General features: G+C 35.3%; 1 protein-coding gene across 1 annotated transcript; it reads right to left on the reverse strand.

Moving 5' to 3' along the window:
• Positions 1–1,062: 1,062 nt before the first annotated feature.
• Positions 1,063–16,187, reverse strand: LOC136798157 (mediator of RNA polymerase II transcription subunit 4-like). Its single transcript, XM_067054738.1, has 10 exons — positions 16,101–16,187; positions 8,009–8,127; positions 7,714–7,789; positions 7,252–7,306; positions 5,112–5,227; positions 4,970–5,027; positions 4,394–4,480; positions 2,743–2,853; positions 2,168–2,217; positions 1,063–1,455 (listed from the first exon to the last, which is right to left on the reverse strand). Exons 2-10 carry the CDS (start codon positions 8,098–8,100, stop codon positions 1,324–1,326), a joined length of 777 nt encoding a protein of 258 aa, XP_066910839.1. The 5' UTR covers positions 8,101–8,127; positions 16,101–16,187; the 3' UTR covers positions 1,063–1,323.
• Positions 16,188–16,727: the final 540 nt, after the last annotated feature.

Raw genomic sequence — 16,727 nt, forward strand, 5'->3', positions numbered from 1 at the left:
AGGAGGGTAGTAGGTACTAATGGATACTTTGGAAGGAGGGTGGTAGGTACTAATGGATACTTTGGAAGGAGGGTAGTAGGTACTAATGGATACTTTGGAAGGAGGGTGGTAGGTACTAATGGATATGTTAAAAATTCTGATTTTATTGACCACCCTCTGACGCTGAAAACAAAAAATATCAACCTCGAAATTCAAAACAACCTGACTTCTAGGCAATGTTCTATTTTATTGACAATGATTGTATCATCTACTCAAGTTCACCAAAAAGGGAATAATTTAAGTAGGAGGCGGAAATTTGAAAAATAGGTCTAGGGCGGTGTAAACGGTGGCAGAGGTGTTTACTATGTTTCTTCCAAACTCTACCGACTATTGCAGCAGTACACCTCGCACATATATTTCCCCGTGTTATCTATCCCTCTAACGGATGATATCCTGTCATCATCCCTGAATATCACACTATCAAGATGACAGAAAACCTTTTAAGAATATGCCAAACTTGTAATTTTAAATAAAATACAACTTATACACAAACAGGGCTTCCGAACGTTTCTTAATCAAGAGAATGCCACATTTAAATAGTAGCTAAGTAGGTGGTCAAGAAGATTAATAATAGCGAACAGCCCTTAAACCGCAAGTTAGCGTTCGTTATAATTATTTTAGCGTTTGAATTTTAAGAATATAAAAGGAAATTAGTACTCCAAATCTCAAATTTTCTTAATTGTTAATTACACATTAGCCATACTAGAACTATGGCAATCGTTTATAGATTAAAAAAATATTTCTTGGTTATTTGTCCATCATTTTCCAATTGAAATGAATGTATGTTATACTTCAACAACAAAGCTATTCCATTCAAAATTTTTTACTATCATCAAGGGTATCTTTCGTATTTTGTTTCTTCAGCGAGGTTCCTCTTCTTTTATCTCGTTCAATCTAGTTTCTCCAATTAAATGAGGAAACATCCTACTGTACCATCCCTGACAAGGAACAAATTCTTGTCAAAGACGCTCAAATCACTGATGATGAGTTGTTTTTAAGAAAGTTCATCTCAATCCACTTGATCTCATGTAGCGTGCATAAAACAAAATATGATACTCCAATAATTGAATTCGATGAAAAATTACTGTCAGTTCAAATCAGTGAATATTGGTCTTTAGGATACCATTTTCATTTTTTCTTTGTATTGCATGACAACAACAAAGACTACAGTTCTTATTGATTAGTTCGCTAAACATAATAGCTGGATCAAGTGATTGAACTTCATAAAAAATTCCTTTTAGCTCAAGTGGTGAATATTGACCAATCCGGGCCGCCATTTTTTGATCACGTGCTATCACCACTACTAGATGAATCTGATGAGGTAGACATGAACTCAACTTCTTCATTGTTTGCTTGCTGGGATGATGTTTTGTTGACATTCGAGAGTAGAGCGCTCGGCATTGTCGCCAGGTGTACCTATTTAAGATGAGAAAACAATAACTAGCTATTGGTTACAGTTGAAAATCTTATACAATAAGATATCTGAAAATTATCTGTTATAATAGCCATTTTCATAAATTATTTGAGTGCAACGAGTGCCTTAGATGGGGCCCCGTCTACTCAAGATTTTTTCTGAACTCGATAGTAGACGGGTAGTTTTGGACAAAAATTTCTACAATTTTTTGTAGAAACGCTTCTGATTGGCCGATTATGTCTATTGTTCACCCGATAAATTTATGCAACAAAATTCTGATTGGCCAGTTTTCAAACGGTTTTTTTTCTGGTGGCAAATTCAAAATCTCCAATTCTACCATACTAATTTTTATCTCATGTGAGCTTTGTGAAATGGAGTAAAAATTTGTATGGGTCCAGACTACGAGTTCCTCGTTTTGAAACCATTATTCAATGTTGATTAAATCCCTTGAGTCTTCAAGTGTTGCTTTTATAAATAGAGCAAACTTCTTATGAACTCCTTTGGAAATCAATTAACATAGCAATATTTTGAAAACGAAGTATATGTTGCTCGTGATGTTATTTTCTAAAAGATCAAACAAAAAAACACCCTTTGCTGTTTACAACACTATAGCGCTGAAAAATAAGGATTATGGACAAGATCTTGCCAGTCATATAACCATGTGGACGAAATTTGATGAAAAAATACAAACGAAAATATTTATCAAAGTCTTACTTTGTCATCAGTTGAAGATGTACCTTGCCATAATCCGCCAGTTTTGTTATCTAAATGAATGGTTTGAAAATATAAAAAAAAGTTGTAAACAAAAATGAGGAATTGTTGCTCAACACTTCTGAAAAAGTGGGAAGACAAGCTAATAAGAAGATGTATGTTAAAAGAGCGACCCAATTTGTTGTGAAAATCAGAATATCAAAACTAAAATTTGAGTGAAACAGAAAAAACTTAAAAATAGTTTTGAAATAGAAAAGTGTATTAGTATTCCTATGGCAACAATAGACTTTTTTTCTGTTGAGGATAGGACCTTATAAAGAGAGGATATCCAGAGGGTACATGACAAAATGCATCCTCGACCCTTCTATCCAATTGGACAGCCAGGGGGTTTCTTTCTGTCAAGGTCGGATATCCAGGGGAGTCTTTATTTTTAATCCAGACATCCAGGGGGGCTTTGGAACTCGAAAAATGGATATCCTCAGCCGGGGGGGGGGGGGTACGGAAAAGCCCAATCTGCTGGTAGTGATATACTTCAACACTCTTTTGTGTGAGAATTTTCAGGTAAATTTACCACTCACCTTCAGTGTTATTCTCATCAACAGTCATTGCATCTCCATTCTTGAGAGAAAGTTGTCCTAATGTACCACTTCTCATTTCGATGTCTAATGGATACGGTCTTCGTGGATCCCCTGAAAAAGTGGCATAAAAATACACGTTTCTTATAATGGATATGGTCTTCGTGGATCCCCTGTGGCATAAAAATACACGTTTCTTATTTAGTACTGTAGCTTCGTGCTCATTTCAATGTCTAATGGATATGGTCTTCGTGGATCCTCTGTGGCATAAAAATACACGTTTCTTATAATGGATATGGTCTTCGTGGATCCCGAAAAAAAATAAAAACTCTATAATGGATATGGTCTTCGTGGATCCCCTGTGCCATAAAAATACACGTTTCTTATAATGGATATGGTCTTCGTGGATCCCCTGTGGCATAAAAATACACGTTTCTTATAATGGATATGGCCTTCGTGGATCCCCTGAAAAAGTGGCATAAAAATACACGTTTCTTATAATGGATATGGTCTTCGTGGATCCCCTGAAAAAGTGGCATAAAAATACACGTTTCTTATAATGGATATGGTCTTCGTGGATCCCCTGAAAAAGTGGCATAAAAATACACGTTTCTTATAATGGATATGGTCTTCGTGGATCCCCTGAAAAAGTGGCATAAAAATACACGTTTCTTATAATGGATATGGTCTTCGTGGATCCCCTGAAAAAGTGGCATAAAAATACACGTTTCTTATAATGGATATGGTCTTCGTGGATCCCCTGTGGCATAAAAATACACGTTTCTTATTTAGTACTGTAGCTTCGTGTAATGTCGACATAGCTTGTCCAATTCCGCCATAGCAACTATCTGGTCTGCAAAGTAGTTACGAAACAGGTTATTCAGAGGGTTTTATCTGTAAACATTTCAAAGATCAGATAGTTGCGAAATTAGACAAGGTATGTCGGCATTACACGAAGTTACGGTAATACAAGTAAAAATTACGATGTGATCACAATTAAAATGATTCGGTGAAATCTAAGCTTTCTGGCGAACAAATAAATTCATCTATTTGTTTAGACAAATAAATTCATCTATTTGTTTAGAAGATATTTTGCAACAGAAATAACCTGCGTGTTTCTATTCAGTAATACATATAATAAGTAGTAAGCCGAACTGATCATAACAACTGTTTTTGTAGGTATTTTCAACACCTATCTTACTCTTACAATTTGAAAATACCTACAATCGTTTGTTTATTTTAACAGTGACCTCCACAAAATAATGCAATACAAGTGCTCCCAGAAAAAAATATCCATTCTGTTAGCGACAAAGATAATTTTCTATATGTTTTCTGTATGTCCACTTTTTCCTTCTCTGTACCAGAGTGTATCTCACTCTGTGCGCATTGTCTGTCTGATAAAAAAATTCCCGTACGGAGAACTCTGCGATGAAGTATGATTTATAAATAGCAACCTTTCTCTTATCACCTCCCCTCTCTCACCAACACTCCAAAACAGCGGTCGGTTTGAAAAATCTCAAACGAGAAAAGACAATGACAACAGGTCCCTCTACGGCTATGAACTTTGAAATTAGCTGTAGATATCGGGTCTGTGTACAGACAACTTTTTCCTCATTTTCATATAAAACACATATGAATGAAAACAAAACGTTACCAGGTTTCCAATCTTGAGGAGCTTCCACAGAATTTCCACTACTTATACGAAATGCAAACTTGATCAAATCTTCGCATGATACTGAAGCTGGAAGAAAAAGATTAATTTTAATATTGTAAACGCCATTATGAATATAATTAGCCATAATTAGACATATGAAATTCAAGTATGGATTCGATACATTTGCCATATCAAGTTAAGAAAAACAAAACAAAACAAAGGTCTTCACTTTTTTCTTTAAATCAAGTCCTTTTCTGCTAATTGAGTATAAAAATTAACAGAAATACTTAAAGGGACATTACAGTAGTAAAATGTAAACATTGCGCGAACCACGTGTCATTAAAAAGAACAATTAAAATCACGTGTCCAAAACAAACTTGTAAAACAATTAGCCATATTTGGTTTGATTTTTTATTTTGAAACAGTTGAAATGTGACATTTGTTTTGATTTTGTATCCGCTGCATACAGTTTGTTTACAAATTTCGCAAGTACTGTTATGTCCATTTAATACTTAGCTTAGTCCAATTATTGACTTCTTGAGCAAAATAGAGTAGGAGAAATAAAACTGATCTTACCAGACTTGGCTTGTTTGCCTGCTTCTAACTTCTTTTTTGCTTGGAAAACAGCGACTGCCTGAAAATAAAATGTGAGTATACAACAACCTTAGATCTATTATAGTGGTACCAGATCAATGGAAATTGTAACAAAAGTGCTTACAAGTATTTTTTCAGCCTCTTTCAATTGTGAATGTGTTTGTAATATCTCTTTTTCAACTTTTGTTATTTCTTCTTTCACCTTGTCTATATCTTTGCAAACGTTGATTTGTTCGATTGCTGTAAAAAAGTCAAAAAAGTCAAAGATAATCCCATTGTTTGTTACCAAATGAATTACAAATGAAAAGAGAAGGGAAAGTTCCACAGAATCGACCAGTTTCGAATCTTCAAATGTTTCACGTCATTGTTGTTTGCTATCAAAAATTAGCTCAAAACGATTTAGTAAAAATAACTGCATGGTGTCCTCAAGGTTTTCAGGTTCCCCCATCTTAGGGACTAAAACCCCCATTTGGTCTTCTCCCCCACCTACCCTTTTTCCGGGATTCTCCCCCATTTGAAGAATATTTTTGTGACCCAACGATTTGCTATATCTATATATTAATAGCCGTAGTCTGTATGTCATTTTGTTTGTTTGTGTGTCACTTTCGTTTTCGCAAGCAATGTTTTGTTCTTTTAAAAGATGACTTTTATTTTGTTCTTGCTCCACAAATTTGTTTAACGATATTCGCGCCGTTTTGATTGATAGATTAGACTTTTTCTTTCTTTTTTCTTTCTTTTCTTTTGTTTTATGTTTTCGAATGTAATTAACGACCTTATTTGATTTGAGACATTCGAATTCTTTTTCAAAACAAAAGAAATTTTTTAAACAGAATCTGTTAAAGAAAAGAGCAAATATAAAATAAAACACAAGAATCACATAACAAGTTTGTTAGAACAACAGCAACATTAAAAATACATTCAAAAGGCGGTAAAAACTAAAATTCTTTCTCGTAAAAACGGACCTTTAAACATGTATGTCGATAATTATTTTGCTGTAAATCTAAGTCATTGTTGAATTTGAAAAATTATTGAAGTTATGACGAAGTTATTTTATAAAAAACAATATAAAATTGCGCTATCTATCACGCTTTTTTGTCTGCGTGTCCTAGCTGCCTTCCGGGGGACTATGGTTGCGAGCTGACTTTCGGCCCTGCCCCTCGGACCCTTAGCAGAATAAAGAGGAGAAGAAACAAGGGAAATTGTGTGAATTTTAATTCACTTTTTGGAACTAATTTGACCAAATTTCTATCTTTCTGGGGGCAAAAAGTTGAAATTTTCCTATTTTTCCGATTCTTAATAGTGGGACTGAAGTTTGATTTTCTGATTTTTCAAACTGCCATGTTTCAAAAAGGCACACTTAAGGCCGGCACATACCCATACCCATACCCTTCTCTTGCCTAAGTACCCCCCCCCCCCCCTCGGGCTGCCTTTTTTCGACGAATCGCGTGTTATGTCTATTATTTCACTCCGCTTATCTTGACATCAAAGTTTTCCTAAACATCAAGAACTACGGCATATATAACGCGAGCGAAGCGAGAAAAAAAATCTAATTGCAGAGCCGTCTCGGACGTCGCTGGTCGCCGGTATGGTGTAATTTGGGAATGATGCCCTTTCTGTTTTCTGATCATTTTTGCCACAAAAATCTTTTTCAAAATATGGTTAAAAGATACGTCACCCGGGAGGGATAGAGTAAAACTTTAAAGAGAATTCTTCCCTTAAATTTTGATTTTATCGTGTTTAAGCCACCTTCCCAACATCTCAAAGGACTTTAAATGCGTTCAGCAAACAGCTAAACCGGCGTGCGACGCTGGGTACCGGCTAGTTTTGCATAATAACTTGATAAAAATAAAGACTTCCTGCAATGAACACACAAATGCTGGAAATAGACACATTTAATCATCTATTTGAATTATCATTATATCTAACTTCTGCAATTTCTACTCCCACTTCCATTAAAATATCCTGAAATCCCCCATTTGTATTAGTCCCCCATCAAGGTGAAAATATTCACTTCCCTCTCCAGGACAAAAGCTGACCCCCCTATCTTCCTGGGGGGAGGGAGGATCCCATGTACTGTCATCCATTGTCATCACTATTGTCATTTATGATATACAACACCGCAAAGAATCTTTAAAATTGACAAAAATTTCTATCTAAGAATTAGGTGCAAGAAATCAAAACAGTTACGTAACTTTTTAAATAATAAATTCAGTAACAGTAAATGCAGTAGTGCACCATCCTGGATAAGGAAACATATAATAAACCTGTCTGTAAACTTTTCTTCAAATCATTGCCTTTGTAAGCCAAATCTTCTCCAATCTGAAAGGTTTGAAAGAAAAAAAATTTTCACTGTGACAAAATATGCATTTATGATGAATCTTTTTTGATAGGACATATTTAGTTTTAATGTATATAAATATAGAACGTGCGCATAATTTTTTCAAATATTGGATACCCCCTCCCCCCTGGTATGCAGAGAACAATATAAATGATGCCATTTAAACAATAGACCTACACTTTTGCTAATCCCCTCCCTCCCCCATTCATTGCATGCGTACTATATGGATGGCCCCTAAGGGTTACTGTGTTATAATTCACCTTTAAAGTGTAAAGGAGATTGACATATTTCTAAATTTGTTGTATTAATTTTCTCCAAGACAAAGGATTTTGACGTCAAACCTACCTGATAAACTTAATATCATAATTATGCAATACAAATTTCGAACCTTATTGAGTGCTTCAGTGTTGGTAGGTGGTCTGCCACGTTGGCTGTAAACTTTTGTAAGGTTGTCAAAAAACTCTCTAAATAAATGAAAATATAACTCTCTCGGACTCTGAAGGAATGAGTGCGAATATAGAAAAGATGTAATCAAAAAAGGTTGTTTCCCTTTATCTTTACTGGTCAAGACTTTTCCAAATATTAAAAAACCGACATGTTTCCAAATACTGTCAATCTGCTTTTAAAATTTTTGTTTTGAATGTTACATACGACATCAATGTTACAACTAATAAAATACTTACTTTGTTAGATTTGCAAAGTCATCCAGTTGACCAGAGATGATATTTTCTGTGCTCAGATGATATGTTATTCCAATCTCCGAAATGTCTACCATTTTGATCTATTTATGGTAAATTTTGTTCTATAAAAACAAAATCAAAAAAAATGTAAATAAAGGCTTTTTAAGGCAATATCTATACCATATACAAACTGAGCAAAGATCAGAATTAGAGAGAGAAGAGGACATCAGATAAGACAAAAAAAGAAAGGGATGTTATTGAAAAAAAAATTGGCATCTTTGCCAATATGATAATTATGATAACCTCCTAAAACAAATTTAAAAAAAACGGAACATCAAAATTACTACTCTATTTGAAGAGAGAAAATTACAGTATGTTTAACCAGCTTGGTTGTCTGAAAATTTAACTTTGTCATTTTTGATGTACCTTAAAAAAATGAGTTACATAACTCGAAAAATTAAGGTGCAACATAAATAATTAAGGTGCACCTTTAAAAAACTGAGTTTCACGCTTTCAGGCCTCACTTTTATTTTCTCAAATATGAAGAACGAAACATGTACGAGTATATCAAATGCATATATTGTTACATGACATACAATATGTAGGAATTAGGTAAGTTTCATGTTGACTTTATACCTAAATAGGTAAATAAGCATGACGGTATGTTTTGTTTCAACAAATATTCATCACTAAATAATGTCAGCACTTTTCTACCAGCCAAATATTTTAGAGACATCTTCCTACTTAAAATGTCTGTATTACAAAATTTGAAAAATAGTGTTCTGCATCCATTTGGTAAGTCGTTTTCAGACAAAGCCAAAACACCTAATTCTGATAGATTCCAATTAAGCATCGTTACTGAGTCATATATCTCATGATCAGGTGGAAGATCATTAATTCTACAGCACATTATTTCTTTATTTGTATACAATTCACATGCTGTGAACACATGTTTAGTATCTTTAGTTTCAGTAAACAGTTGGGAAGCAAGGATTCCAAACTTATTAATAAAAGGTGATTCAGATCCATCATTCAAATATTCAAAATCGGGAATAGCTTTTCCATTGATTAACCTGAATACATGCTTTACTTCTGTATCTTTTTCAGGGGCACCAGGAGGCAATGGCACAATGAAATATATTAGCTTTGAAACTCTTCCAAAATAACCCCCAGTACAATTTCTTTCAATTGAATATGAATACAATAATTCTCCATCGTAGTTAAACTCCTGGATTTCATATGTTGTACTGCCCACATTATTGATTGATTCTTGATAGAAAAACATCCTGTCGGTAGTATAATATCTCCAAGGTTCAGAAAATAAATTCTCTTCAGGGCGACCAGGCATATCAACATACAGTTTAACTCTCCTACCATGCCATATATTGGTTGTATCAGTATGGAAAATATCAACAAAACAATTTGGATCAAAATTATGCAGAGAAAATAAATCGCGTGGCCTTTCATCAAATAACAAATAGGCTGAAAATTGGTCACCAACAATGAAATCTACATCCCAATAGTGAAACTTATCTGCATCATATTGCAATGAAAGATCTGGCTTGGCTGAAGCTTCAACGGTCTTTGTTTGAAACTCTGTTTCTAAGATATCGGAGAAGCTCAAATAGTAAAAATCTATGCTTGTTACTTTTGGTTTCTTCTTTGATCTTATCAAGACTGCATGGATAAATGTAGCACCCAATGGGTTAAGTTGTGACCAATTTGTGGAATATTCATCCATATGTGGCATTTGAATTTTTAAAAGTTTTTTTTCAAGTGCACAACTTTCTTTATTGTATGATATGATATAGACTTGATTTTCCTGCTCGACGTAATCATGTACACCTACTAAATAGTATTTTCCAGATGAATCAAACCCGCTATTTAAGATACAGTCATAGTCGTTTCGAACCTTATCTGAAAGCAGGATTGGAGCACAATCTGTTCTCTCCTTATTTGAGGGAGCAAACATTGAATGCTTTTTGCAATCCATTTTTCTGTATCATTGGCATAGGAGCACCATATTATATCAATATTTGCATAGTTATTATAATTATTGATACCTTGATAGAAATAAAATGAGAAATAAAATTAGAATGAAACAAAATTATGTTCATGAACAGTCCTAGCATTTGAACCTTATTAAAAATTTCAAGATTAGACCTTTTTCAAAATAGGTATATGAGGATCCCCAAAATGTAAAAAGGAGATATGGTAAAAGACATTAAAACAAAAGATTGAAGAGGTTGGAAAGGTTGAATATTTGACAAATGGACTGCAAGTGGGTGAAAACTTTTGAAGAAAAAGATACCCAAGGAAAATAAGCACTAAAGAAGCTACCAGACAATCTCAATCAAACTGAATCGATGATCAAACCAAACAGGCAGCTGTAAAATCTGAACCCTTCATAACACCTCTTTTATATGTTTCAATCAATGATCCTAAGGTGTAGACTATTTCTCATCTTCAATTCTTCAAAAAAAGTGGAAATTTGATGCGAGAGTTTGTCAACAAAGTGCTGCTAAAACTGATTGAATAAAAGAAGAACTTAAAATCTCTGTTTTGTTCTTGATATAAATACACGTTTTTTTTTCAAAGAATATCTTCTATAAGAATATCAGGGTGAAAATTGGCCAAATCGTAAGAATACCCTAAGAATACCCTCTAGGGTGAATTTCACAGAATTTAATAAAAATATATTATATACAGTCATTTTGCATTCGGTTAACAGAAAAAAACTGCTTCCTTTGCTAGAAATAAATTAAAGCTTTGAGGAAAAAATGTAATTTTAACCCAAATGTTCACTCAAAAGTTCCAAACTCTCAAACAAATTGATCATTCAGGATCATTTTTCATTTTTATAAAAAAGTCAAGTCTAAAAAAGTAAGAATAAGCCAAGAATATTCCACCCTCAATTTTGGCACTTTCATAAGAATACTTCACCCTCATCTAAAGTACACTATTCGAGTTGTGGTGAACATTACTAAGAACGAATTTCATCGGTTGATATACCGTGAGTGGTCCTAAATCCAACAGCCCTGCCTAAATTCGATGGGGCCTTTTAAAGATACAAACTAAAATAAAAACAAACCTTTCGCTGTGATGCAATGAAGATACCAAAGTGTCAACTAAACTGAGAGATTTGATACACTGAACTAATTGAACCAAATAACAATAAAATTGCTTCTTATACAAAACATAATTTCTAATTACAAAATTGTTAGCGTTTTAAACATGAGCAAGAGATTCAGAATACAGAATAGAGGTAACTATTTTTATAACTTGCACGTTTTTGAAAAACATTAATTGACATTATAGTCATATTGTTAGATGTTTTGGTTCGAGAGTTCTTGCAATACAATAGTTTATTGTTCTACTTGGAGAGGGAATGTTTGTAAACATATAGAATTTTTTTCATAACATTTATTTGGGGGGTCGGATTTAGGCAGGGCTGTCAGATTTAGGACCACTCACGGTAGTTTCTTTCTGCAGACTGATATCTCTTTACTGGCTGCTTTGCGCTTTTGGGCGCCTTGGATACTGTAACATAAAACTTTATTTGTTTCAATTGTTGATTCGTAGGGTTGAATTTGTTTTTAATTTTCAAACGAAAAAAATTTTTCAAAGAATCTTTTCTGATTTGAGGAAAGCGCTTCACCTTCATGGCTAAGTGTTTTTCTTATCTGAAAATTAAATTCCTGTTGTCTACCCCCTATATATCAATTTTTTTCTGGAAGAGCCCAATCCTGGAATATTGAATTGAGGTTCCACCTCAGTTCAGGAAATTGCATAGATCCGCAACGTTGCAAGATTCTGCAATGTTGCATTTTTTGCAACGCTTCCCTCAGCAATCGCTGCAATTTTTTGCAACGTTCCCAAATATGGAAGTGTGAGATTATAAACACCAACTATGACGACCATCAATTTTCGCAAATAGAAGCAAAACTAGGCAAAATTTGGCATATTTGATCAAAGTAGCATTTCTTTCAAGAATGATTGTGAATAAGGTAGGAAAAGGAAATTAAAATGTTAGGGTGAAAAGTTTCCTTTTGAGTTGTTCTTCAAAAGAACCTAGGTCGAGGCCCTGTGTCTGCGAGCTGCTGCGAGCCCAGCTTCGGTCCATAGGCCAGGGCTGAAAAATTATCCATAAAAATTATCCCGGTAAAACTGCGGAATTTTGCAGCGCTGCGAAATATAACAACGCAAAAAATGCGCAATTTTGCAACATTATCATCGTTGCAGATGGCGGATCTATTCAATTTCCCGAACTGACTTACACTTTAACAGTCACGGAAATCCTTGCATTTGCACAGGGTTCGACATGCGGCAAATGCAACGGGTTGAAAACAAAAGTGACGAAAAAACCTCGTGCAAATGCAGTGTAGCTGGAACCTCGATATTCCAGGATTAGAAAAAGCTATACCTGTTATCTTTTTTCTTTAAAGAATCAACAAGCCATCAACATTGACAAATTCCACACATTTCCTCAGAAACTTTTAAAATCATCTGCCATTATGACCTTCTTGAAGCTGTTCCGAAATGAACCAATCGGGTTATGTATCGGAATTCGTATGGGAGTTCTTTTCCGAAATTTGTAAAATAGCTAAGTCGGCAAAAAAACTTTTCCCGAGGGTTTGAGGAAAAACGGAACTGCTATCATTTGTTTTTTATTTAACCAGATATTTAAATTTGGGCTCAAAAATACTTAAATAAATAAGTTAATAATATTCAATATACTATTTCTATCTCTTAGAAAATAAACACTTACAAAACGACATCGTTTATCATTTGGAATACCCCCGTATTTGGAGCATTCTATTGGGGGCGCAAAAGAATTTTTCTCGCACGCTCAAGGGGAAAAGGAAAGTTATTGATATTCTTTGAAAGGAAAAATGTCAGAAGCTAACCCAAAGATCAAAAGATGTATTTTGTTGTTGAGAATCGATCCTGTGAAGATGAAAAATTTTTTGCTTTGCGTTTTTTTCGGAATGCTGAAAAACTCTAATTTTGATCTTCCTTTAAGGTAAAGAGGTTCCGAGATTTGAGTTGGTAAAATCGTAAATCGCCGTTTTACGACAAACAATTGGTCAAATCTTCTAAGTGCTCTAAGAATTAAACGCTTTTTTTATAAGAATAGTGTACAGTACTTTGGATGAGGGGCAACCCAAGTGCAAGTATTCTTAAGAAAGTGCCAAAATTGAGGGTGAAATATTCTTAACGTATGTCTCATCTGACCAAGCTATAAGACGCTTAAAATTTTTTAATATAGCACCAGAAGTCAGCCTAATGGTACTTGCACTAAAAGGGTCCAGAGCCGAGTTGGAGTCGGGTTCGGGTAACCTGAGATCAGATTGTGGTTGTTTTCTGCCCACCACGTTGAAGCTCTAAAGGGATGGGTGAAAACATACAATCTGACGAATATGCAATCTCGATCAGGTTAGGTTCGGGTGGTTCATCGGGTCAACTTCAAAATTTTTCGCCAGCTTTTGATATTTTTGCAAAGCGAATTTATGAGCAAAGCAGTTTTGCTATATTGTGCACGTACCTTTAACTTCTATCCCAAGCGAAAATTTGCCATAAAATTTGCTATATAAATCACATCTTCCAACCGATGATTTTATCAACATGACCTTGAATGGTTTGGCTTGAAGCCACGCAAATTTTCTCGGTTTGGTAGCTAGGACTGCAAAAAATGCCTTTTTAAAATGGTGTACCCTAGCAGTGAACAGCAACAAAATTACCGGAAGCCGAAACACGGACTTAGAATCTGAAGTTGATCAAATTGCCGCGCGGGCGGCACGCATCTAAGCAATCTAAGCAGTGGTTCTTCGGTTTTTAATGTTTATTTTGCTATTAAATGGAAAAAAAAAAAGTTTGAACGGTGACAAAAAGGATCTTCATCATCCCTTGACTTTTAACAGCAAGTATCAAGTATCAAATAAGGTCAATCAATGAGAGTTTTTGCAAGTCGCGCGGGCGGGAGGAGTGCTCTTTTAGTGAACGAAACTTACCTTGCAAAACCAAGTGGATATTCTATAATAAAGAAGTACGGAGGTAGTCAAATTTGTCGAATTTGTCAAGAAATAAATCCAAGATAAATCAAAACTGCCGAAGAACCAACAAGCCATCTTGTACATTTTTGTTTTTGGTTTTATTTTTTATGTTTTGGTGATGATTTCGACAGACGATTCGTGATTCGAATAAAAATGTTCGATCGACGAATATCGTTCGATTTTATTAAAGGCAACATTTACACAATAACTAGAAGGAAAACAAAAGATCGATGCGTGGGCCCGGGGGGGGGGGGTACTAGGTTTGCGAGGTGACGGGTATGTCCGAGCCCAAATCGAAAATCGACCCTTTGAGAGAAAAATTTTGGGTGATTTTGGGACCCTTTGAGAGACTTTTTCCTAAATTTTGGTCCTTTTTTTCCAAATTTTGGTTTGATTTTCACCAAATTTTGGTCAAAATTCTTGGAAATCGTGACCCTTTGAGAGAGAAATTTTTGATTTTTGTGATTTTGGGACCCTTTCAGAGACCAACTTTTGAATAGACCTTTTTTCAAAGAGGCCACCCTGTTGAATAATTATGTAGTCCAGCAGAAAAACAATGATAAAACCATGCATAATTATTACAATATGCATGATACAGTAATTATGCATGGCTCTATCATTGTTTTTATGGCTGGACTACATAATTATTCAACAGGACGTCCTCTTTGAAAAAAGGTCTATTTGTACCCCTTTGAGAGACTTTTGAGGAATGAGAAAAGGTACCCTTATGGCTCGCACATACCCGGCACCCATTTTGCCTAAGTACCCCCCCCCCCCCCCCCCGGGGGCGCAGGCCCGCTGCCCGGTGGTTTGTGCCGCCGTGGATTATGTGGTGTGTTTGGGGCATTAAGGCTCTTACGACCCTGTAGCGGCTTTATTAGAAGAGGGATTTTTGCGAAGCGAATTTATGAGCGAAGCAGTTTTGCTATATTGTGCACGTACCTTTAACTTCTATCCCAAGCGAAAATTTGCTATAAAATTTACTGTATAAATCACATCTCCAAACCGATGATTTTATCAAAATGACCTTGAATGGTTTGGCTTGAAGCCACAGAAACTTTCTCGGTTTGGTAGCTAGGACTGCGAAAAATGCCGTTTTAAAATGGTGTACCCTAGCAGTGAACAACAACAAAATTACCGGAAGCCGAAACACAGACTTAGAATCTGAAGTTGATCAAATTACCGCGCGGGCGGCACGCATCTAAGCAATCTAAGCAGTGGTTCTTTGGTTTTAAATGTTTATTTTGCTGTTATATGAAAAAAATTAGTTTGAACGTTGACAGAAAGGATCTTCATCATCCCTTGACTTTTAACAGCAAGTATCAACTCAAGTTCAAGTATCAAATAAGGTCAATCAATGAGAGGTTTTTGCAAGTCGCGCGGGCGGGCGGGAGGAGTGCTCTTAAGCTCTTTTAATGAACGAAACTTACCTTGCGAAACCAAGTGGATATTCTATGATAAAGAAGTACGGAGGAATCAAATTTGTCAATTTGTCAAGAAATAAATCAAAACTGCCCAAGAACCAACAAGCCATCTTTGTACATTTTTGTTTTTGTTTTATTTTTATGTTTTGATGATTTCGACAGACGATTCGTGATGCGAATAAAAATGTTCGATCGTTCGACTAATATCGTTCGATTTTATTAAGGCACCATTTACATTAGAATAACTAGAAGGAAAAAAAAAAGAGCGATGCGCGGCGGCCGGCTGCGGGTGTTGTGCCTCCGTAGATTATGTGGTGTGTTTGGGGCATTAAGGCTCTTACTTAGCTTACGACCCTGTCTCTGTAGCGGCTTTATTTATTAGAGGGATTTATTTTAGAGTGTCTCTTATTTTGCTAGCAACTTGCGAATTGAGGTGGAGTCTGGATCGCTTCGCAACCCTTATACAATACGGCTAGTTAGAGAGTCTCTTATTTTGCTAGCAACTTGCGAATTGAGGTGGAGTCTGGATCGCTTCGCAACCCTTATACAATACGGCTAGTTGGAGAGGAAGAATGTGTGAGAGTGTAACGAAAAAGAAAACACAGCAACCAGGACTACCTTATCATGGTGGGAATGCCAGAACAACCAGAGATTGGTGACGCTTGGTGACCACAGTGAGCGTGATCGAGCTTGGACAGAAAGCTCAGATGAAAATGAAAAGCCTCGCGGCTCCGTCTACCATTATGAAATTTCATAAATTCTTATATTTTGCAGAACTCTGTTTTTTTGTTAAAATAATAGTTTATTTAGCATTCGGCGAATTATTATCTTTGAAAAAAAGCAATGTCAGCATAATTTTGTAAACAAAAAGTGTTTCTAAATATCTTTCAATATGAAACAGCCAAGTCATCTAACCAGGCGTAATCTATCGAATTTTTCGATTATCGAATTAATCGAAACTAATCGAAGCTAATCGAAGCCATTATATTTCGATTAGTCGAAATAATCGAAGCCTAATCGAACTAATTGAGATAAAAAAACCTTGGAAAATTCGATTAATTCGATAAATTTGATTGGGCTTCGATATGCTTCGATTATCACTCGATTAGTTTCGATTATCCTTCGATTAGTTTCGATTATCCTTGAATTAGTTTCGATTATCCTTCGATAAGCTTCGATAAGTTCTATTCCCCAATCTCTTTTTGGATTCATGTCCCATTCATGTTCAATGGATGGTCCGCTCAA

The sequence above is a fragment of the Clytia hemisphaerica genome, unplaced genomic scaffold (genome assembly GCF_902728285.1).
Source record: "Clytia hemisphaerica strain Z4C2 unplaced genomic scaffold, Clytia hemisphaerica genome assembly, whole genome shotgun sequence".
In the NCBI taxonomy this organism is placed as follows: domain Eukaryota; kingdom Metazoa; phylum Cnidaria; class Hydrozoa; order Leptothecata; family Clytiidae; genus Clytia; species Clytia hemisphaerica.